Genomic DNA, 25,552 nt, shown 5'->3' with positions numbered 1-25,552 from the left:
ACTACAGGTAAAACACGCCAAGAAACCACCACAGGTAAAACACGCTAAGAAACCACTACAGGTAAAACACGCCAAGAAACCACTACAGGCAAAACACGCCAAGAAACCACTACTGGTAAAACACGTCAAGAAACCACCACAAGTAAAACACGCTAAGAAACCACCGCAGGTAAAACACGCCAAGAAACCACTACAGGTAAAACACGCCAAGAAACCACTGCAGGTAAAACACGCCAAGAAACCACTACAGGTAAAACACGCTAAGAAACAACTACAGGTAAAACACGCCAAGAAACCACTACAGGTAAAACACGCCAAGAAACCACTACAGGTAAAACACGCTAAGAAACCACTACAGGTAAAACACGCTAAGAAACCACTACAGGTAAAACACGCTAAGAAACCACTACAGGTAAAACACGCTAAGAAACCACTACAGGTAAAACACGCTAAGAAACCACTACAGGTAAAACACGCTAAGAAACCACTACAGGTAAAACACGCCAAGAAACCACTACAGGTAAAACACGCTAAGAAACCACTACAGGTAAAACACGCCAAGAAACCACTACAGGTAAAACACGCCAAGAAACCACTGCAGGTAAAACACGCCAAGAAACCACTACAGGTAAAACACACCAAGAAACCACTACAGGTAAAACACACCAAGAAACAAGAAACCACTACAGGTAAAACACGCCAAGAAACCACTACAGGTAAAACACGCCAAGAAACCACTACAGGTAAAACACGCCAAGAAACCACTACAGGTAAAACACGCTAAGAAACCACCACAGGTAAAACACGCCAAGAAACCACTACAGGTAAAACACGCCAAGAAACCACCACAGGTAAAACACGCTAAGAAACCACTACAGGTAAAACACGCCAAGAAACCACTACAGGCAAAACACGCCAAGAAACCACTACAGGTAAAACACGCTAAAAAACCACTACAAGTAAAACACGCCAAGAAACCACTACAGGTAAAACACGCCAAGAAACCACTGCAGGTAAAACACGCCAAGAAACCACTACAGGTAAAACACACCAAGAAACCACTACAGGTAAAACACACCAAGAAACAAGAAACCACTACAGGTAAAACACGCCAAGAAACCACTACAGGTAAAACACGCCAAGAAACCACTACAGGTAAAACACACCAAGAAACCACTACAGGTAAAACACGCCAAGAAACCACTACAGGTAAAACACGCCAAGAAACCACTACAGGTAAAACACGCTAAGAAACCACTACAGGTAAAACACGCCAAGAAACCACTACAGGTAAAACACGCCAAGAAACCACTACAGGTGAAACACGCTAAGAAACCACTACAGGTAAAACACGTCAAGAAACCACTACAGGTAAAACACGCCAAGAAACCACTACAGGTAAAACACGCCAAGAAACCACTACAGGTGAAACACGCCAAGAAACCACTACAGGTAAAACACGCTAAGAAACCACTACAGGTAAAACACGCCAAGAAACCACTACAGGTAAAACACGCCAAGAAACCATTACAGGTAAAACACGCCAAGAAACCACTACAGGTAAAACACGCTAAGAAACCACTACAGGTAAAACACGCCAAGAAACCATTACAGGTAAAACACGCCAAGAAACCACTGCAGGTAAAACACGCTAAGAAACCACTGCAGGTAAAACACGCCAAGAAACCACTGCAGGTAAAACACACCAAGAAACCACTACAGGTAAAACACACCAAGAAACCACTACAGGTAAAACACGCTAAGAAACCACTACAGGTAAAACACGCCAAGAAACCACTACAGGTAAAACACGCTAAGAAACCACTACAGGTAAAACACGCTAAGAAACCACTACAGGTAAAACACGCCAAGAAACCACTACAGGTAAAACACACCAAGAAAACACTGCAGGTAAAACACGCTAAGAAACCACTACAGGTAAAACACACCAAGAAACCACTACAGGTAAAACACGCTAAGAAACCACTACAGGTAAAACACGCCAAGAAACCACTACAGGTAAAACACGCTAAGAAACCACTACAGGTAAAACACGCCAAGAAACCACTACAGGTAAAACACGCCAAGAAAAACACGCCAAGAAACCACTACAGGTAAAACACGCTAAGAAACCACTACAGGTAAAACATGCTAAGAAACCACTACAGGTAAAACACGCCAAGAAACCACTACAGGTAAAACACGCTAAGAAACCACTACAAGCAAAACACGCCAAGAAACCACTACAGGTAAAACACGCCAAGAAACCACTACAGGTAAAACACGCCAAGAAACCACTACAGGTAAAACACGCCAAGAAACCACTACAGGTAAAACACGCTAAGAAACCACTACAAGCAAAACACGCCAAGAAACCACTACAGGTAAAACACGCCAAGAAACCACTACAGGTAAAACACGCCAAGAAACCACTACAGGTAAAACACGCTAAGAAACCACTACAAGCAAAACACGCCAAGAAACCACTACAGGTAAAACACGCCAAGAAACCACCACAGGTAAAACACACCAAGAAACCACTACAGGTAAAACACGCTAAGAAACCACCACAGGTAAAACACGCCAAGAAACCACTACAAGCAAAACACGCCAAGAAACCACCACAGGTAAAACACGCCAAGAAACCACTACAGGTAAAACACGCTAAGAAACCACTACAGGTAAAACACGCTAAGAAACCACTACAGGTAAAACACGCCAAGAAACCACTACAGGTAAAACACGCCAAGAAACCACTACAGGTAAAACACGCTAAGAAACCACTACAGGTAAAACACGCTAAGAAACCACTACAGGTAAAACACGCCAAGAAACCACTACAGGTAAAACACGCCAAGAAACCACTACAGGTAAAACACGCCAAGAAACCACTACAAGTAAAACACGCCAAGAAACCACTACAGGTGAAACACGCTAAGAAACCACTACAAGCAAAACACGCCAAGAAACCACTACAGGTAAAACACGCCAAGAAACCACTACGGGTAAAACACGCTAAGAAACCACTACAGGTAAAACACGCCAAGAAACCACTACAGGTAAAACACGCCAAGAAACCACTACAGGTAAAACACGCTAAGAAACCACTACAGGTAAAACACGCCAAGAAACCACTACAGGTAAAACACGCCAAGAAACCACTACAGGTAAAACACGCCAAGAAACCACTACAGGTAAAACACGCCAAGAAACCACTACATGTAAAACACGCCAAGAAACCACTACAGGTAAAACACGCCAAGAAACCACTACAGGTAAAACACGCTAAGAAACCACTACAGGTAAAACACGCTAAGAAACCACTACAGGTAAAACACGCCAAGAAACCACTACAGGTAAAACACGCCAAGAAACCACTACAGGTAAAACACGCCAAGAAACCACTACAGGTAAAACACACCAAGAAACCACTACAGGTAAAACACGCTAAGAAACCACTACAGGTAAAACACGCCAAGAAACCACTACAGGTAAAACACGCTAAGAAACCACTACAGGTAAAACACGCCAAGAAACCACTACAGGTAAAACACGGCAAGAAACCACTACAGGTAAAACACGCCAAGAAACCACTACAGGTAAAACATGCCAAGAAACCACCACAGGTAAAACACGCCAAGAAACCACTACAGGTAAAACACGCCAAGAAACCACTACAGGTAAAACACACCAAGAAACCACTACAGGTAAAACACGCCAAGAAACCACTACAGGTAAAACACGCCAAGAAACCACTACAGGTAAAACACGGCAAGAAACCACTACAGGTAAAACACTCCAAGAAACCACCACAGGTAAAACACGCCAAGAAACCACTACAAGGTAAAACACGGCAAGAAACCACTACAGGTAAAACACGCCAAGAAACCACTACAGGTAAAACACGCCAAGAAACCACTACAGGTAAAACACTCCAAGAAACCACCACAGGTAAAACACGCCAAGAAACCACTACAGGTAAAACACGGCAAGAAACCACTACAGGTAAAACACGCCAAGAAACCACTACAGGTAAAACACGCCAAGAAACCACTACAGGTAAAACACGCCAAGAACCACCACAGGTAAAACACGCCAAGAAACCACTACAGGTAAAACACGCCAAGAAACCACTACAGGTAAAACACGCCAAGAAACCACTACAGGTAAAACACGCCAAGAAACCACTACAGGTAAAACACGCCAAGAACCACCACAGGTAAAACACGCCAAGAAACCACTACAGGTAAAACACGCCAAGAAACCATTACAGGTAAAACACGCTAAGAAACCACTACAGGTAAAACACGCCAAGAACCACCACAGGTAAAACACGCCAAGAAACCACTACAGGTAAAACACGCCAAGAAACCATTACAGGTAAAACACGCTAAGAAACCACTACAGGTAAAACACGCCAAGAAACCATTACAGGTAAAACACGCTAAGAAACCACTACAGGTAAAACACGCCAAGAACCACCACAGGTAAAACACGCCAAGAAACCACTACAGGTAAAACACGCCAAGAAACCACTGCAGGTAAAACACGCCAAGAAACCACTACAGGTAAAACACACCAAGAAACCACTACAGGTAAAACACGCTAAGAAACCACTACAGGTAAAACACGCCAAGAACCACTACAGGTAAAACACGGCAAGAAACCACTACAGGTAAAACACGCCAAGAACCACTACAGGTAAAACACGGCAAGAAACCACTGCAGGTAAAACACGCTAAGAAACCACTACAGGTAAAACACGCCAAGAAACCACTACAGGTAAAACACGCCAAGAAACCACTACAGGTAAAACACGCCAAGAACCACTACAGGTAAAACACGCCAAGAACCACTACAGGTAAAACACGCCAAGAACCACTACAGGTAAAACACGCTAAGAAACCACTACAGGTAAAACACGCCAAGAAACCACCACAGGTAAAACACGCCAAGAAACCACTACAGGTAAAACACGCCAAGAAACCACTACAGGTAAAACACGCTAAGAAACCACTACAGGTAAAACACGCTAAGAAACCACTACAGGTAAAACACGCCAAGAAACCACTGCAGGTGAAACACGCTAAGAAACCACTACAAGCAAAACACGCCAAGAAACCACTACAGGTAAAACACGCCAAGAAACCACTACAGGTAAAACACGCCAAGAAACCACTACAGGTAAAACACGCCAAGAAACCACTACAGGTAAAACACGCCAAGAAACCACTACAGGTAAAACACGCCAAGAAACCACTACAGGTAAAACACGCTAAGAAACCACTACAGGTAAAACACGCCAAGAAACCACTACAGGTAAAACACGCCAAGAAACCACTACAGGTAAAACACGCCAAGAAACCACTACGGGTAAAACACGCTAAGAAACCACTACAGGTAAAACACGCCAAGAAACCACTACAGGTAAAACACGCCAAGAAACCACTACAGGTAAAACACGCCAAGAAACCACTACAGGTAAAACACGCTAAGAAACCACTACAGGTAAAACACGCCAAGAAACCACTACAGGTAAAACACGCCAAGAAACCACTACAGGTAAAACACGCTAAGAAACCACTACAGGTAAAACACGCCAAGAAACCACTACAGGTAAAACACGCTAAGAAACCACTACAGGTAAAACACGCCAAGAAACCACTACAGGTAAAACACGCCAAGAAAAACACGCCAAGAAACCACTACAGGTAAAACACGCTAAGAAACCACTACAGGTAAAACACGCCAAGAAACCACTACAGGTAAAACACGCCAAGAAACCACTACAGGTAAAACACGCCAAGAAACCACTACAGGTAAAACACGCTAAGAAACCACTACAAGCAAAACACGCCAAGAAACCACTACAGGTAAAACACGCCAAGAAACCACTACAGGTAAAACACGCCAAGAAACCACTACAGGTAAAACACGCTAAGAAACCACTACAAGCAAAACACGCCAAGAAACCACTACAGGTAAAACACGCCAAGAAACCACCACAGGTAAAACACGCCAAGAAACCACTACAGGTAAAACACGCTAAGAAACCACTACAGGTAAAACACGCTAAGAAACCACTACAGGTAAAACACGCCAAGAAACCACCACAGGTAAAACACGCCAAGAAACCACTACAGGTAAAACACGCCAAGAAACCACTACAGGTAAAACACGCTAAGAAACCACTACAGGTAAAACACGCTAAGAAACCACTACAGGTAAAACACGCCAAGAAACCACTGCAGGTGAAACACGCTAAGAAACCACTACAAGCAAAACACGCCAAGAAACCACTACAGGTAAAACACGCCAAGAAACCACTACAGGTAAAACACGCCAAGAAACCACTACAGGTAAAACACGCCAAGAAACCACTACAGGTAAAACACGCCAAGAAACCACTACAGGTAAAACACGCCAAGAAACCACTACAGGTAAAACACGCTAAGAAACCACTACAGGTAAAACACGCCAAGAAACCACTACAGGTAAAACACGCCAAGAAACCACTACAGGTAAAACACGCCAAGAAACCACTACAGGTAAAACACGCCAAGAAACCACTACATGTAAAACACGCCAAGAAACCACTACAGGTAAAACACGCCAAGAAACCACTACAGGTAAAACACGCTAAGAAACCACTACAGGTAAAACACGCTAAGAAACCACTACAGGTAAAACACGCCAAGAAACTACTACAGGTAAAACACGCCAAGAAACCACTACAGGTAAAACACGCCAAGAAACCACTACAGGTAAAACACGCCAAGAAACCACTACAGGTAAAACACGCTAAGAAACCACTACAGGTAAAACACGCCAAGAAACCACTACAGGTAAAACACGGCAAGAAACCACTACAGGTAAAACACGCCAAGAAACCACTACAGGTAAAACATGCCAAGAAACCACCACAGGTAAAACACGCCAAGAAACCACTACAGGTAAAACACGCCAAGAAACCACTACAGGTAAAACACGCCAAGAAACCACTACAGGTAAAACACGCCAAGAAACCACTACAGGTAAAACACGCCAAGAAACCACTACAGGTAAAACACGGCAAGAAACCACTACAGGTAAAACACGCCAAGAAACCACTACAGGTAAAACACGCCAAGAAACCACTACAGGTAAAACACGGCAAGAAACCACTACAGGTAAAACACGCCAAGAAACCACTACAGGTAAAACACGCCAAGAAACCACTACAGGTAAAACACGCCAAGAAACCACTACAGGTAAAACACGGCAAGAAACCACTACAGGTAAAACACGCCAAGAAACCACTACAGGTAAAACACGCCAAGAAACCACTACAGGTAAAACACGCCAAGAAACCACTACAGGTAAAACACGCCAAGAACCACCACAGGTAAAACACGCCAAGAAACCACTACAGGTAAAACACGCCAAGAAACCACTACAGGTAAAACACGCCAAGAAACCACTACAGGTAAAACACGCCAAGAACCACCACAGGTAAAACACGCCAAGAAACCACTACAGGTAAAACACGCCAAGAAACCACTACAGGTAAAACACACCAAGAAACCACTACAGGTAAAACACGCTAAGAAACCACTACAGGTAAAACACGCCAAGAACCACTACAGGTAAAACACGGCAAGAAACCACTACAGGTAAAACACGCCAAGAACCACTACAGGTAAAACACGGCAAGAAACCACTGCAGGTAAAACACGCTAAGAAACCACTACAGGTAAAACACGCCAAGAACCACTACAGGTAAAACACGCCAAGAACCACTACAGGTAAAACACGCTAAGAACCACTACAGGTAAAACACGCCAAGAACCACTACAGGTAAAACACGCCAAGAACCACTACAGGTAAAACACGCTAAGAAACCACTACAGATAAAACACGCCAAGAAACCACTGCAGGTAAAACACGCCAAGAAACCACTACAGGTAAAACACGCCAAGAAACCACTACAGGTAAAACACGCCAAGAAACCACTACAGGTAAAACACGCCAAGAAACCACTACAGGTAAAACACGCCAAGAAACCACTACAGGTAAAACACGTCAAGAAACCACTACAGGTAAAACACGCCAAGAAACCACTACAGGTAAAACACGCCAAGAAACCACTACAGGTAAAACACGCCAAGAAACCACCACAGGTAAAACACGCCAAGAAACCACTACAGGTAAAACACGCCAAGAAACCACTACAGGTAAAACACGCCAAGAAACCACTGCAGGTAAAACACACCAAGAAACCACTACAGGTAAAACACGCCAAGAAACCACTACAGGTAAAACACGCTAAGAAACCACCACAGGTAAAACACGCTAAGAAACCACTACAGGTAAAACACGCTAAGAAACCACTACAGGTAAAACACGCCAAGAAACCACTGCAGGTAAAACACGCTAAGAAACCACTACAGGTAAAACACGCTAAGAAACCACTACAGGTAAAACACGCAGGAAACCACTACAGGTAAAACACGCCAAGAAACCACTACAGGTAAAACACGCCAAGAAACCACTACAGGTAAAACACGCAGGAAACCACTACAGGTAAAACACGCCAAGAAACCACTACAGGTAAAACACGCCAAGAAACCACTGCAGGTAAAACACGCCAAGAAACCACTACAGGTAAAACACACCAAGAAACCACTACAGGTAAAACACGCTAAGAAACCACTACAGGTAAAACACGCCAAGAACCACTACAGGTAAAACACGCCAAGAAACCACTACAGGTAAAACACGCCAAGAAACCACTACAGGTAAAACACACCAAGAAACCACTACAGGTAAAACACGCCAAGAAACCACTACAGGTAAAACACGCTAAGAAACCACTACAGGTAAAACACGCCAAGAAACCACTGCAGGTAAAACACGCTAAGAAACCACTACAGGTAAAACACGCCAAGAAACCACTACAAGTAAAACACACCAAGAAACCACCACAGGTAAAACACACTAAGAAACCACTACAGGTAAAACACGCCAAGAAACCACTACAGGTAAAACATGCCAAGAAACCACTACAGGTAAAACACGCCAAGAAACCACTACAGGTAAAACACGCCAAGAAACCACTACAGGTAAAACACGCCAAGAAACCACTACAGGTAAAACACGCCAAGAAACCACTACAGGTAAAACACGCCAAGAAACCACCACAGGTAAAACACGCCAAGAAACCACTACAGGTAAAACACGCCAAGAAACCACTACAGGTAAAACACGCCAAGAAACCACTACAGGTAAAACACACCAAGAAACCACTACAGGTAAAACACGCCAAGAAACCACTACAGGTAAAACACACTAAGAAACCACTACAGGTAAAACACGGCAAGAAACCACTACAGGTAAAACACACCAAGAAACCACTACAGGTAAAACACGCCAAGAAACCACTACAGGTAAAACACGCCAAGAAACAACTACAGGTAAAACACACCAAGAAACAACTACAGGTAAAACACACCAAGAAACCACTACAGGTAAAACACGCCAAGAAACCACTACAGGTAAAACACGCCTAAAACCAATACAGGTAAAACACGCTAAGAAACCACTACAGGTAAAACACGCTAAGAAACCACTACAGGTAAAACACGCCAAGAAACCACTACAGGTAAAACACGCTAAGAAACCACTACAGGTAAAACACGCTAAGAAAAACACGCCAAGAAACCACTACAGGTAAAACACGCCAAGAAACCACTGCAGGTAAAACACGCTAAGAAACCACTACAGGTAAAACACGCTAAGAAACCACTACAGGTAAAACACGCCAAGAAACCACTACAGGTAAAACACGCCAAGAAACCACTACAGGTAAAACACGCCAAGAAACCACTACAGGTAAAACACGCCAAGAAACCACTACAGGTAAAACACGCCAAGAAACCACTACAGGTAAAACACGCTAAGAAACCACTACAGGTAAAAAACGCCAAGAAACCACTACAGGTAAAACACGCTAAGAAACCACTACAGGTAAAACACGCCAAGAAACCACTACAGGTAAAACACGCCAAGAAACCACTACAGTTAAAACACGCCAAGAAACAACTACAGGTAAAACACGCTAAGAAACCACTGCAGGTAAAACACGCCAAGAAACCACTACAGGTAAAACACGCCAAGAAACCACTACAGGTAAAACACGCCAAGAAACCACTACAGGTAAAACACGCCAAGAAACCACTACAGGTAAAACATGCCAAGAAACCACTACAGGTAAAACACGCCAAGAAACCACTACAGGTAAAACACGCCAAGAAACCACTACAGGTAAAACACGCCAAGAAACCACTACAGGTAAAACACGCCAAGAAACCACTACAGGTAAAACACGCTAAGAAACCACCACAGGTAAAACACGCCAAGAAACCACTACAGGTAAAACACGCCAAGAAACCACTACAGGTAAAACACGCCAAGAAACCACTACAGGTAAAACACGCTAAGAAACCACTACAGGTAAAACACGCCAAGAAACCACTACAGGTAAAACACGCCAAGAAACCACTACAGGTAAAACACGCCAAGAACCACTACAGGTAAAACACGGCAAGAAACCACTGCAGGTAAAACACGCCAAGAACCACTACAGGTAAAACACGGCAAGAAACCACTACAGGTAAAACACACCAAGAAACCACTACAGGTAAAACACGCCAAGAACCACTACAGGTAAAACACGGCAAGAAACCACTACAGGTAAAACACACCAAGAAACCACTACAGGTAAAACACGCCAAGAAACCACTACAGGTAAAACACGCCAAGAAACCACTGCAGGTAAAACACGCCAAGAAACCACTACAGGTAAAACACGCCAAGAAAAACACGCCAAGAAACCACTACAGGTAAAACACGCCAAGAAACCACTACAAGTAAAACACGCCAAGAAACCACTACAGGTAAAACACGCCAAGAAACCACTACAGGTAAAACACGCTAAGAAACCACTACAGGTAAAACACGCCAAGAAACCACTACAGGTAAAACACGCCAAGAAACCACTACAGGTAAAACACGCTAAGAAACCACTACAGGTAAAACACGCCAAGAAACCACCACAGGTAAAACACGCCAAGAAACCACTACAGGTAAAACACGCTAAGAAACCACTACAGGTAAAACACGCCAAGAAACCACTACAGGTAAAACACGCCAAGAAACCACTACAGGTAAAACACGTCAAGAAACCACTACAGGTAAAACACACCAAGAAACCACTACAGGTAAAACACGCCAAGAAACCACTACAGGTAAAACACGCTAAGAAACCACCGCAGGTAAAACACGCCAAGAAACCACTACAGGTAAAACACGCCAAGAAACCACTACAGGTAAAACACGCCAAGAAACCACTACAGGTAAAACACGCCAAGAAACCACTACAGGTAAAACACGCCAAGAAACCACTACAGGTAAAACACGTCAAGAAACCACTACAGGTAAAACACGCCAAGAAACCACTACAGGTAAAACACGCCAAGAAACCACTACAGGTAAAACACGCTAAGAAACCACCGCAGGTAAAACACGCCAAGAAACCACTACAGGTAAAACACGCCAAGAAACCACTACAGGTAAAACACGCCAAGAAACCACCACAGGTAAAACACGCTAAGAAACCACTACAGGTAAAACACGCTAAGAAACCACTACAGGTAAAACACGCCAAGAAACCACTACAGGTAAAACACGCCAAGAAACCACTACAGGTAAAACACGCTAAGAAACAACTACAGGTAAAACACGCCAAGAAACCACTACAGGTAAAACACGCCAAGAAACCACTACAGGTAAAACACGCCAAGAAACCACTACAGGTAAAACACGCCAAGAAACCACTACAGGTAAAACACGCCAAGAAACCACTACAGGTAAAACACGCCAAGAAACCACTACAGGTAAAACACACCAAGAAACCACTGCAGGTAAAACACGCTAAGAAACCACTACATGTAAAACACTCCAAGAAACCACCACAGGTAAAACACGCTAAGAAACCACTACATGTAAAACACTCCAAGAAACCACTACAGGTAAAACACTCCAAGAAACCACTACAGGTAAAACACGCCAAGAAACCACCACAGGTAAAACACGCCAAGAAACCACTACAGGTAAAACACGCCAAGAAACCACTACATGTAAAACACTCCAAGAAACCACTACAGGTAAAACACGCCAAGAAACCACCACAGGTAAAACACGCTAAGAAACCACTACAGGTAAAACACGCTAAGAAACCACTACAGGTAAAACACGCTAAGAAACCACTACAGGTAAAACACGCCAAGAAACCACTACAGGTAAAACACGCCAAGAAACCACTACAGGTAAAACACGCCAAGAAACCACCACAGGTAAAACACGCCAAGAAACCACTACAGGTAAAACACGCCAAGAAACCACTACAGGTAAAACACGCCAAGAAACCACTACAGGTAAAACACGCTAAGAAACCACCACAGGTAAAACACGCCAAGAAACCACTACAGGTAAAACACGCCAAGAAACCACCACAGGTAAAACAGGCCAAGAAACCACTACAGGTAAAACACGCCAAGAAACCACCACAGGTAAAACACGCTAAGAAACCACTACAGGTAAAACACGCTAAGAAACCACTACAGGTAAAACACGCCAAGAAACAACTGCAGGTAAAACACGCCAAGAAACCACTACAAGTAAAACACGCTAAGAAACCACTACAGGTAAAACACGCCAAGAAACCACTACAGGTAAAACACGCCAAGAAACCACTACAAGTAAAACACGCTAAGAAACCACTACAGGTAAAACACGCCAAGAAACCACTACAGGTAAAACACGCTAAGAAACCACTACAGGTAAAACACGCCAAGAAACCACTACAGGTAAAACACGCCAAGAAACCACTACAGGTAAAACACGCCAAGAAACCACTACAGGTAAAACACGCCAAGAAACCACTACAGGTAAAACACGCCAAGAAACCACTACAAGTAAAACACGCTAAGAAACCACTACAGGTAAAACACGCCAAGAAACCACTACAGGTAAAACACGCTAAGAAACCACTACAGGTAAAACACGCTAAGAAACCACTACAGGTAAAACACGCCAAGAAACCACTACAGGTAAAACACACCAAGAAACCACTACAGGTAAAACACGCTAAGAAACCACTACAGGTAAAACACGCCAAGAAACCACTACAGGTAAAACACGCCAAGAAACCACTACAGGTAAAACACGCTAAGAAACCACTACAGGTAAAACACGCCAAGAAACCACTACAGGTAAAACACGTCAAGAAACCACTACAGGTAAAACACGTCAAGAAACCACTACAGGTAAAACACGCCAAGAAACCACTACAGGTAAAACACGCCAAGAAACCACTACAGGTAAAACACGCCAAGAAACCACTGCAGGTAAAACACGCCAAGAAACCACTACAGGTAAAACACGCTAAGAAACCACTACAGGTAAAACACGCCAAGAAACCACTACAGGTAAAACACGCCAAGAAACCACTACAGGTAAAACACGCCAAGAAACCACTACAGGTAAAACACACCAAGAAACCACTACAGGTAAAACACGCCAAGAAACCACTGCAGGTAAAACACGCCAAGAAACCACTACAGGTAAAACACGTTAAGAAACCACTACAGGTAAAACACGCTAAGAAACCACTACAGGTAAAACACGCCATTTCCAAAGGGCCGAATAAACTTTTCCCCCTTTTTTTCTCCCATTTTCCTCAATATTTTTACATTTTTTGGGGGATGTTTTATCCCAGTTTTCCTCAGTCCATTTTTCCCCAAATGTTCCCCCAATTTCATAATATATTCTGTTCTTTTTTCGTTTCTCGACATTAAGTTGAAATGAGTCAAATGAAGAATATCTGACTTTATTTGTAGAATAAAATAATAAATAATAATAGAATAAAACGGAGTGGACTTCTGCTGCTGTTTGTGTCCAGGCCGAGGGCGGAGACTTCACCTACAGCGAGCACGTCCGGGTCGCTCTGGGCCACGGCTCGCTGCTCGTCATGGAGGGCGCCACGCAGGACGACTGGCAGGTGACCAATCACAGAGCAGGAGAGTTTACATCCACCAATCACAGAGCAGGAGCCTCTACATCCACCAATCACAGAGCAGGAGCCTTTACATCCACCAATCACAGAGCAGGAGCCTCTACATCCACCAATCACAGAGCAGGAGAGTTTACATGCACCAATCACAGAGCAGGAGAGTTTACATGCACCAATCACAGAGCAGGAGCCTTAACATCCCCCAATCACAGAGCAGGAGCCTTTACATCCACCAATCACAGAGCAGGAGCCTTTACATCCACCAATCACAGAGCAGGAGCCTTTACATCCACCAATCACAGAGCAGGAGCCTTTACATCCACCAATCACAGAGCGGAGAGTTTACATCCACCAATCACAGAGCAGGAGAGTTTACATCCACCAATCACAGAGCGGGAGCCTTTACATCCACCAATCACAGAGCAGGAGAGTTTACATCCACCAATCACAGAGCAGGAGAGTTTACATCCACCAATCACAGAGCGGAGAGTTTACATCCACCAATCACAGAGCAGGAGAGTTTACATCCACCAATCACAGAGCGGAGAGTTCAAAACATTTAGCCTCTCCTCCTCTATGGCGTTAGCATATAGCCTCTCCTCCTCTATGGCGTTAGCATATAGCCTCTCCTCCTCTATGGCGTTAGCATATAGCCTCTCCTCCTCTATGGCGTTAGCATATAGCCTCTCCTCCTCTATGGCGTCAGCATATAGCCTCTCCTCCTCTATGGCGTTAGCATATAGCCTCTCCTCCTCTATTGCGTTAGCATTTAGCCTCTCTTCCTCTATGGCGTTAGCATATAGCCTCTCCTCCTCTATAACGTTAGCATTTAGCCTCTCCTCCTCTATAACGTTAGCATTTAGTCTCTCCTCCTCTATAGCGTTAGCATTTAGCCTCTCCTCCTCTATAACGTTAGCATTTAGCCTCTCCTCCTCTATAGCGTTAGCATTTAGCCTCTCCTCTTCTATAACGTTAGCATTTAGCCTCTCCTCCTCTATAACGTTAGCATTTAGCCTCTCCTCCTCTATAGCGTTAGCATTTAGCCTCTCCTCCTCTATAGCGTTAGCATTTAGCCTCTCCTCTATAGCGTTAGCATTTAGCCTCTCTATAGCGTTAGCATTTAGCCTCTCCTCTATAACGTTAGCATTTAGCCTCTCAACCTCTATGGCGTTAGCATTTAGCCTCTCCTCCTCTATAACGTTAGCATTTAGCCTCTCCTCCTCTATAGCGTTAGCATTTAGCCTCTCCTCCTCTATAGCGTTAGCATTTAGCCTCTCCTCTATAGCGTTAGCATTTAGCCTCTCTATAGCGTTAGCATTTAGCCTCTCCTCTATAACGTTAGCATTTAGCCTCTCCTCCTCTATAGCGTTAGCATTTAGCCTCTCCTCCTCTATAGCGTTAGCATTTAGCCTCTCCTCTATAACGTTAGCATTCAGCCTCTCCTCCTCTATAGCGTTAGCATTTAGCCTCTCCTCCTCTATAGCGTTAGCATTTAGCCTCTCCTCCTCTATAGCGTTAGCATTTAGCCTCTCCTCCTCTATAGCATTTAGCCTCTCCTCCTCTATAGCATTTAGCCTCTCCTCCTCTATAACGTCAGCATTTAGCCTCTCCTCCTCTATAGCATTTAGCCTCTCCTCCTCTATAGCATTTAGCCTCTCCTCCTCTATAACGTCAGCATTTAGCCTCTCCTCCTCTATAGCATTTAGCCTCTCCTCCTCTATAGCATTTAGCCTCTCCTCCTCTATAGCATTTAGCCTCTCCTCCTCTATAACGTCAGCATTTAGCCTCTCCTCCTCTATAGCATTTAGCCTCTCCTCCTCTATAGCATTTAGCCTCTCCTCCTCTATAGCGTTAGCATTTAGCCTCTCCTCCTCTATAGCGTTAGCATTTAGCCTCTCCTCCTCTATAGCATTTAGCCTCTCCTCCTCTATAGCGTTAGCATTTAGCCTCTCCTCCTCTATAGCATTTAGCCTCTCCTCCTCTATAGCGTTAGCATTTAGCCTCTCCTCTATAGCGTTAGCATTTAGCCTCTCCTCCTCTATAGCATTTAGCCTCTCCTCCTCTATAGCGTTAGCATTTAGCCTCTCCTCCTCTATAGCATTTAGCCTCTCCTCCTCTATAACGTCAGCATTTAGCCTCTCCTCCTCTATAGCGTTAGCATTTAGCCTCTCCTCCTCTATAGCATTTAGCCTCTCCTCCTCTATAACGTCAGCATTTAGCCTCTCCTCCTCTATAGCATTTAGCCTCTCCTCCTCTATAACGTCAGCATTTAGCCTCTCCTCCTCTATAGCATTTAGCCTCTCCTCCTCTATAGCGTTAGCATTTAGCCTCTCCTCCTCTATAACGTTAGCATTTAGCCTCTCCTCCTCTATAGCGTTAGCATTTAGCCTCTCCTCCTCTATAGCATTTAGCCTCTCCTCCTCTATAACGTTAGCATTTAGCCTCTCCTCCTCTATAACGTTAGCATTTAGCCTCTCCTCCTCTATAGCATTAGCATTTAGCCTCTCCTCCTCTATAGCGTTAGCATTTAGCCTCTCCTCCTCTATAGTGTTAGCATTTAGCCTCTCCTCTATAGCGTTAGCATTTAGCCTCTCCTCTATAGCGTTAGCATTTAGCCTCTCCTCCTCTATAGCGTTAGCATTTAGCCTCTCTTCCTCTATAGCGTTAGCATTTAGCCTCTCCTCCTCTATAGCATTTAGCCTCTCCTCCTCTATAACGTTAGCATTTAGCCTCTCCTCCTCTATAACGTTAGCATTTAGCCTCTCCTCCTCTATAGCGTTAGCATTTAGCCTCTCCTCTATAGCGTTAGCATTTAGCCTCTCCTCCTCTATAGCGTTAGCATTTAGCCTCTCCTCCTCTATAGCGTTAGCATTTAGCCTCTCCTCCTCTATAGCGTTAGCATTTAGTCTCTTCTCCTCTATAGCATTTAGCCTCTCCTCCTCTATAGCATTAGCATTTAGCCTCTCCTCCTCTATAGCATTTAGCCTCTCCTCCTCTATAGCATTTAGCCTCTCCTCCTCTATAACGTTAGCATTTAGCCTCTCCTCTATAACGTTAGCATTTAGCCTCTCCTCAATAACGTTAGCATTTAGCCTCTCCTCCTCTATAGCATTTAGCCTCACCTCCTCTATAACGTTAGCATTTAGCCTCTCCTCCTCTATAGCGTTAGCATTTAGCCTCTCCTCCTCTATAACATTAGCATTTAGCCTCTCCTCCTCTATAACGTTAGCATTTAGCCTCTCCTCCTCTATAGCGTTAGCATTTAGCCTCTCCTCCTCTAGCGTTAGCATTTAGCCTCTCCTCCTCTATAGCGTTAGCATTTAGCCTCTCCTCCTCTATAGCGTTAGCATTTAGCCTCTCCTCCTCTAGCGTTAGCATTTAGCCTCTCCTCCTCTATAGCGTTAGCATTTAGCCTCTCCTCTATAGCGTTAGCATTTAGCCTCTCCTCCTCTATAGCGTTAGCATTTAGCCTCTCCTCCTCTATAGCGTTAGCATCTAGCCTCTCCTCCTCTATAGCGTTAGCATTTAGCCTCTCCTCCTCTATAGCGTTAGCATCTAGCCTCTCCTCCTCTATAGCGTTAGCATTTAGCCTCTCCTCCTCTATAGCATTTAGCCTCACCTCCTCTATAACGTTAGCATTTAGCCTCTCCTCCTCTATAGCGTTAGCATTTAGCCTCTCCTCCTCTATAACATTAGCATTTAGCCTCTCCTCCTCTATAACGTTAGCATTTAGCCTCTCCTCCTCTATAGCGTTAGCATTTAGCCTCTCCTCCTCTAGCGTTAGCATTTAGCCTCTCCTCCTCTATAGCGTTAGCATTTAGCCTCTCCTCCTCTATAGCATTAGCATTTAGCCTCTCCTCCTCTAGCGTTAGCATTTAGCCTCTCCTCCTCTATAGCATTTAGCCTCTCCTCCTCTAGCGTTAGCATTTAGCCTCTCCTCCTCTATAGCGTTAGCATTTAGCCTCTCCTCCTCTAGCGTTAGCATTTAGCCTCTCCTCCTCTATAGCGTTAGCATTTAGCCTCTCCTCCTCTATAGCGTTAGCATTTAGCCTCTCCTCCTCTAGCGTTAGCATTTAGCCTCTCCTCCTCTATAGCGTTAGCATTTAGCCTCTCCTCTATAGCGTTAGCATTTAGCCTCTCCTCCTCTATAGCGTTAGCATTTAGCCTCTCCTCCTCTATAGCGTTAGCATCTAGCCTCTCCTCCTCTATAGCGTTAGCATTTAGCCTCTCCTCCTCTATAGCGTTAGCATCTAGCCTCTCCTCCTCTATAGCGTTAGCATTTAGCCTCTCCTCCTCTATAGCGTTAGCATTTAGCCTCTCCTCCTCTATAGCGTTAGCATTTAGCCTCTCCTCCTCTATAACGTTAGCATTTAGTCTCTCCTCCTCTATAGCGTTAGCATTTAGCCTTTCCTTCTCTATAGCGTTAGCATTTAGCCTCTCCTCCTCTATAGCGTTAGCATTTAGCCTCTCCTCCTCTATAGCGTTAGCATTTAGCCTTTCCTCCTCTATAGTGTTAGCATTTAGCCTCTCCTCTATAACGTTAGCATTTAGCCTCTCCTCCTCTATAGCGTTAGCATTTAGCCTTTCCTTCTCTATAGCGTTAGCATTTAGCCTTTCCTCCTCTATAGCGTTAGCATTTAGCCTCTCCTCCTCTATAACATTAGCATTTAGCCTCTCCTCTATAACGTTAGCATTTAGCCTCTCCTCCTCTATAGCGTTAGCATTTAGCCTCTCCTCCTCTATAGCGTTAGCATTTAGCCTCTCCTCCTCTATAGCGTTAGCATTTAGCCTTTCCTCCTCTATAGCGTTAGCATTTAGCCTCTCCTCCTCTATAGCGTTAGCATTTAGCCTCTCCTCCTCTATAGCGTTAGCATCTAGCCTCTCCTCCTCTATAGCGTTAGCATTTAGCCTCTCCTCCTCTATAGCGTTAGCATTTAGCCTCTCCTCCTCTATAGCGTTAGCATTTAGCCTCTCCTCCTCTATAACGTTAGCATTTAGCCTTTCCTCCTCTATAGCGTTAGCATTTAGCCTCTCCTCCTCTATAACGTTAGCATTTAGCCTCTCCTCCTCTATAGCGTTAGCATTTAGCCTCTCCTCCTCTATAGCGTTAGCATTTAGCCTTTCCTCCTCTATAGCGTTAGCATTTAGCCTCTCCTCCTCTATAGCGTTAGCATTTAGACTCTCCTCCTCTATAGCGTTAGCATTTAGCCTCTCCTCCTCTATAGCGTTAGCATCTAGCCTCTCCTCCTCTATAGCGTTAGCATTTAGCCTCTCCTCCTCTATAGCGTTAGCATTTAGCCTCTCCTCCTCTATAGCGTTAGCATTTAGCCTCTCCTCCTCTATAGCGTTAGCATTTAGCCTTTCCTCCTCTATAGCGTTAGCATTTAGCCTCTCCTCCTCTATAGCGTTAGCATTTAGCCTCTCCTCCTCTATAGCGTTAGCATTTAGCCTCTCCTCCTCTATAGCGTTAGCATTTAGCCTTTCCTCCTCTATAGCGTTAGCATTTAGCCTCTCCTCCTCTATAGCGTTAGCATTTAGCCTCTCCTCCTCTATAACGTTAGCATTTAGCCTCTCCTCCTCTATAGCGTTAGCATTTAGCCTTTCCTCCTCTACAGCGTTAGCATTTAGCCTCTCCTCCTCTATAGCGTTAGCATCTAGCCTCTCCTCCTCTATAGCGTTAGCATTTAGCCTCTCCTCCTCTATAGCGTTAGCATTTAGCCTCTCCTCCTCTATAGCGTTAGCATTTAGCCTCTCCTCCTCTATAGCGTTAGCATTTAGCCTTTCCTCCTCTATAGCGTTAGCATCTAGCCTCTCCTCCTCTATAGCGTTAGCATTTAGCCTCTCCTCCTCTATAGCGTTAGCATTTAGCCTCTCCTCCTCTATAGCGTTAGCATTTAGCCTTTCCTCCTCTATAGCGTTAGCATTTAGCCTCTCCTCTATAACGTTAGCATTTAGCCTCTCCTCCTCTATAGCGTTAGCATTTAGCCTCTCCTCCTCTATAACGTTAGCATTTAGCCTCTCCTCCTCTATAGCGTTAGCATTTAGCCTCTCCTCCTCTATAGCGTTAGCATTTAGCCTTTCCTCCTCTATAGCGTTAGCATTTAGCCTCTCCTCCTCTATAGCGTTAGCATTTAGCCTCTCCTCCTCTATAGCGTTAGCATCTAGCCTCTCCTCCTCTATAGCGTTAGCATTTAGCCTCTCCTCCTCTATAGCGTTAGCATTTAGCCTCTCCTCCTCTATAGCGTTAGCATTTAGCCTCTCCTCCTCTATAGCGTTAGCATTTAGCCTCTCCTCCTCTATAGCGTTAGCATTTAGCCTCTCCTCCTCTATAGCGTTAGCATTTAGCCTTTCCTCCTCTATAGTGTTAGCATTTAGCCTCTCCTCTATAACGTTAGCATTTAGCCTCTCCTCCTCTATAGCGTTAGCATTTAGCTTTTCCTTCTCTATAGCGTTAGCATTTAGCCTCTCCTCCTCTATAACATTAGCATTTAGCCTCTCCTCTATAACGTTAGCATTTAGCCTCTCCTCCTCTATAGCGTTAGCATTTAGCCTCTCCTCCTCTATAGCGTTAGCATTTAGCCTTTCCTCCTCTATAACGTTAGCATTTAGCCTCTCCTCCTCTATAGCGTTAGCATTTAGCCTCTCCTCCTCTATAGCGTTAGCATTTAGCCTTTCCTCCTCTATAACGTTAGCATTTAGCCTCTCCTCCTCTATAGCGTTAGCATTTAGCCTTTCCTCCTCTATAACGTTAGCATTTAGCCTCTCCTCTATAACGTTAGTATTTAGCCTGTCCTCCTCTATAACGTTAGCATTTAGCCTCTCCTCCTCTATAGCGTTAGCATTTAGCCTCTCCTCCTCTATAGCGTTAGCATTAGCCTCTCCTCCTCTATAGCATTAGCATTAGCCTCTCCTCCTCTATAGCGTTAGCATTTAGCCTCTCCTCCTCTATAACGTTAGCATTTAGCCTCTCCTCCTCTATAGCGTTAGCATTTAGCCTCTCCTCCTCTATAGCATTAGCATTTAGCCTCTCCTCCTCTATAACGTTAGCATTTAGCCTCTCCTCCTCTATAGCATTTAGCCTCTCCTCCTCTATAACGTTAGCATTTAGCCTCTCCTCCTCTATAGCATTAGCCTCTCCTCCTCTATAACGTTAGCATTTAGCCTCTCCTCCTCTATAACGTTAGCATTTAGCCTCTCCTCCTCTATAGCATTTAGCCTCTCCTCCTCTATAGCGTTAGCATTTAGCCTCTCCTCCTCTATAACGTTAGCATTTAGCCTCTCCTCCTCTATAACGTTAGCATTTAGCCTCTCCTCCTCTATAGCATTTAGCCTCTCCTCCTCTATAGCATTTAGCCTCTCCTCCTCTATAACGTTAGCATTTAGCCTCTCCTCCTCTATAACGTTAGCATTTAGCCTCTCCTCCTCTATAGCATTTAGCCTCTCCTCCTCTATAGCGTTAGCATTTAGCCTCTCCTCCTCTATAGCGTTAGCATTTAGCCTCTCCTCCTCTATAGCGTTAGCATTTAGCCTCTCCTCCTCTATAGCGTTAGCATTTAGCCTCTCCTCCTCTATAGCGTTAGCATTTAGCCTCTCCTCCTCTATAGCGTTAGCATTTAGCCTCTCCTCCTCTATAACGTTAGCATTTAGCCTCTCCTCCTCTATAACGTTAGCATTTAGCCTCTCCTCCTCTATAACGTTAGCATTTAGCCTCTCCTCCTCTATAGCATTTAGCCTCTCCTCCTCTATAGCGTTAGCATTTAGCCTCTCCTCCTCTATAGCATTTAGCCTCTCCTCTATAGCGTTAGCATTTAGCCTCTCCTCCTCTATAGCATTTAGCCTCTCCTCCTCTATAGCGTTAGCATTTAGCCTCTCCTCCTCTATAGCGTTAGCATTTAGCCTCTCCTCCTCTATAGCATTAGCATTTAGCCTCTCCTCCTCTATAACGTTAGCATTTAGCCTCTCCTCCTCTATAACGTTAGCATTTAGCCTCTCCTCCTCTATAGCATTAGCCTCTCCTCCTCTATAACGTTAGCATTTAGCCTCTCCTCCTCTATAACGTTAGCATTTAGCCTCTCCTCCTCTATAGCGTTAGCATTTAGCCTCTCCTCCTCTATAGCGTTAGCATTTAGCCTCTCCTCCTCTATAGCGTGAGCATTTAGCCTCTCCTCTATAGCGTTAGCATTTAGCCTCTCTTCCTCTATAGCGTTAGCATTTAGCCTCTCCTCCTCTATAGCGTTAGCATTTAGCCTCTCCTCTAAAGCGTTAGTATTTAGCCTCCCCTCCTCTATAGCGTTAGTATTTAGCCTCCCCTCCTCTATAGCGTTAGCATTTAGCCTCTCCTCCTCTATAACGTTAGCATTTAGCCTCTCCTCCTCTATAACGTTAGCATTTAGCCTCTCCTCCTCTATAGCGTTAGCATTTAGCCTCTCCTCCTCTATAGCGTTAGCATTTAGCCTCTCCTTTATAGCGTTAGCATTTAGCCTCTCCTCCTCTATAGCATTAGCCTCTCCTCCTCTATAGCATTAGCATTTAGCCTCTCCTCCTCTATAGCATTAGCCTCTCCTCCTCTATAACGTTAGCATTTAGCCTCTGCTCCTCTATAACGTTAGCATTTAGCCTCTGCTCCTCTATAACGTTAGCATTTAGCCTCTCCTCCTCTATAACGTTAGCATTTAGCCTCTCCTCCTCTATAGCGTTAGCATTTAGCCTCTCCTCCTCTATAGCGTTAGCATTTAGCCTCTCCTCCTCTATAGCATTTAGCCTCTCCTCTATAACGTTAGCATTTAGCCTCTCCTCCTCTATAACGTTAGCATTTAGCCTCTCCTCCTCTATAGCGTTAGCTTTTAGCCTCTCCTCCTCTATAACGTTAGCATTTAGCCTCTCCTCTATAACGTTAGCATTTAGCCTCTCCTCCTCTATAGCGTTAGCTTTTAGCCTCTCCTCCTCTATAACGTTAGCATTTAGCCTCTCCTCCTCTATAACGTTAGCATTTAGCCTCTCCTCCTCTATAGCGTTAGCATTTAGCCTCTCCTCCTCTATAGCGTTAGCATTTAGCCTCTCCTCCTCTATAGCGTTAGCATTTAGCCTCTCCTCCTCTATAGCATTTAGCCTCTCCTCCTCTATAGCATTTAGCCTCTCCTCCTCTATAGCGTTAGCATTTAGCCTCTCCTCCTCTATAGCGTTAGCATTTAGCCTCTCCTCCTCTATAGCATTTAGCCTCTCCTCCTCTATAGCATTTAGCCTCTCCTCCTCTATAGCATTTAGCCTCTCCTCCTCTATAGCATTTAGCCTCTCCTCCTCTATAGCTCCAAACCAGGTGAAGATAGAAGCGTTTTTCCGATTTAAATACGGTTACGTGAAGTGTTAAAGATAAAGTATAATTACAGTAAATTAAACAATGTGGATTTTGTAATTATATTGTAATAATATCAGGAGTAGTTCGACGTCCAGATGAAGTGAAGCCAGGCCCAATGCTAAAGTATGATGAGATCTGTAGTTCAGCGGTGTTTCTGAGAGTCGTTAAAGTGATGAATCCTGACTCTCGTGTGAGGTGGAGGTGGAGGTGGAGGAGCTTTTGTTCAGACCTGCCTGTGAAACATCTCAGACCTTTCTCAGACGCATCACTTCTTCATCGTATAAACATCAGGCTCCGCACGGGGGCTTTAATGGAGCCTCAGGTTTACGGCCCGAGCGTCCCGCAGAGAAACTAATGAAGCTGTAAATCTGAGAGGAAAGGCCACGTTTACGGCCCAATCTCACGGTCACCAGTTCCACTCCCCGGCTCCGTGGGGCTGATCCATGATGCTCTTCTTCACTTCGTTCCCATGATAATAACCATTACCCATAACCCTCTGTTTCCTGCAGCACCAAGTGGCCAAAGAGTACCACGACCGAGGGCCCCGCGTCAACCTGACCTTCAGGACCATCCACCCGGAGCCCAGGGGCCACACGCCGGGGGCCCGAGGCAGGAGTACGCCCGGCAACCTGCACTAGAGCCGAATACTGCCCCCTACAGACCGAATACTGCCCCTACAGACCGAATACTGCCCCTACAGACCGAATACTGCCCCTACAGACCGACTACTGCCCCCTACAGACCGACTACTGCCCCCTACAGACCGAATACTGCCCCCTATAGACCGAATACTGCCCCCTACAGACCGAATACTGCCCCTACAGACCGAATACTGCCCCCTACAGACCGAATACTGCCCCCTACAGACCGACTACTGCCCCTACAGACCGAATACTGCCCCTACAGACCGAATACTGCCCCCTACAGACTGAATACTGCCCCTACAGACCGAATACTGCCCCTACAGACCGAATACTGCCCCTACAGACCCACTACTGCCCCTACAGACCCATTACTGCCCCTACAGACCGAATACTGCCCCTACAGACCCACTACTGCCCCTACAGACCCATTACTGCCCCTACAGACCGAATACTGCCCCCTATAGACCGAATACTGCCCCTACAGACCGAATACTGCCCCCTACAGACCGAATACTGCCCCCTACAGACCGAATACTGCCCCCTACAGACCGACTACTGCCCCCTACAGACTGAATACTGCCCCTACAGACCCACTACTGCCCCTACAGACCGAATACTGCCCCCTACAGACCCATTACTGCCCCCTACAGACCGAATACTGCCCCTACAGACCGAATACTGCCCCTACAGACCGAATACTGCCCCTACAGACCGAATACTGCCCCCTACAGACTGAATACTGCCCCTACAGACCCACTACTGCCCCTACAGACCCATTACTGCCCCTACAGACCGAATACTGCCCCTACAGACCCACTACTGCCCCTACAGACCGAATACTGCCCCTACAGACCGAATACTGCCCCTACAGACCCACTACTGCCCCTACAGACCCACTACTGCCCCTACAGACCGACTACTGCCCCTACAGACCGAATACTGCCCCTACAGACCCACAAACAGCTCTAGAGTCACTCCTTTACTTGAATAAACCTGCTGTGGTTCAAATGCAGGGACTGTTCGTGTTCGTTGTAGATGTTTTGTGTTATTAAGAGGAGGGTCTGATTCAGCTGATTCTGGTTTATTGAGTTTATTCAAAAACTAAACCAGATCAAAATCCCTCTGAGCAAAACTTTGGAACAATATGTCACAAAATAAACACATTTAAACTTCGCTCTGTCCATTATTGGTGATTTTGTCCATTTTTATGCAGAAACTGAATCGACATCTTTACATTTGACCTGCAGCGCCTCTACTTCTGTGATACTGCAGTACTTTCAATACACTTTACTTGTTACTGCAGTAGTACATATACTGCAGTAGTACTGTTACGGCAGTAGTACTGTTGCTGCAGTAGTACATATACTGCAGTAGTACTGTTACTGCAGTAGTGATGGTCCTGGTCTTCAGGTCCGGCTCCTCCTGAAGGTCAGCTCGCTCGTT

The 25,552-nt window shown here is 44.9% G+C and overlaps 1 protein-coding gene across 1 annotated transcript in view; it reads left to right on the top strand.

Annotated features, from left to right (window-relative positions):
* Positions 1-24,109, top strand: part of alkbh3 (alkB homolog 3, alpha-ketoglutarate dependent dioxygenase) — a gene marked incomplete at its 5' end in the record, with an annotated part of 31,435 nt that extends 7,326 nt beyond the window's left edge. The window contains 2 exons of the mRNA XM_079583206.1: positions 14,000-14,098; positions 23,975-24,109. Of these exons, the coding sequence (XP_079439332.1) occupies positions 14,000-14,098; positions 23,975-24,103 (228 nt within the window). The 3' untranslated portion in view covers positions 24,104-24,109. The remainder of the gene's footprint in view (positions 1-13,999; positions 14,099-23,974) is intronic.
* Positions 24,110-25,552: the final 1,443 nt, after the last annotated feature.

Source organism: Gobius niger (genome assembly GCF_951799975.1).
Source record: "Gobius niger genome assembly, contig: SCAFFOLD_132, whole genome shotgun sequence".
Lineage (NCBI taxonomy): Eukaryota > Metazoa > Chordata > Actinopteri > Gobiiformes > Gobiidae > Gobius > Gobius niger.
Note: the sequence above shows the minus strand (reverse complement) of the source record. Positions and strands in the feature narration are given on the sequence as shown.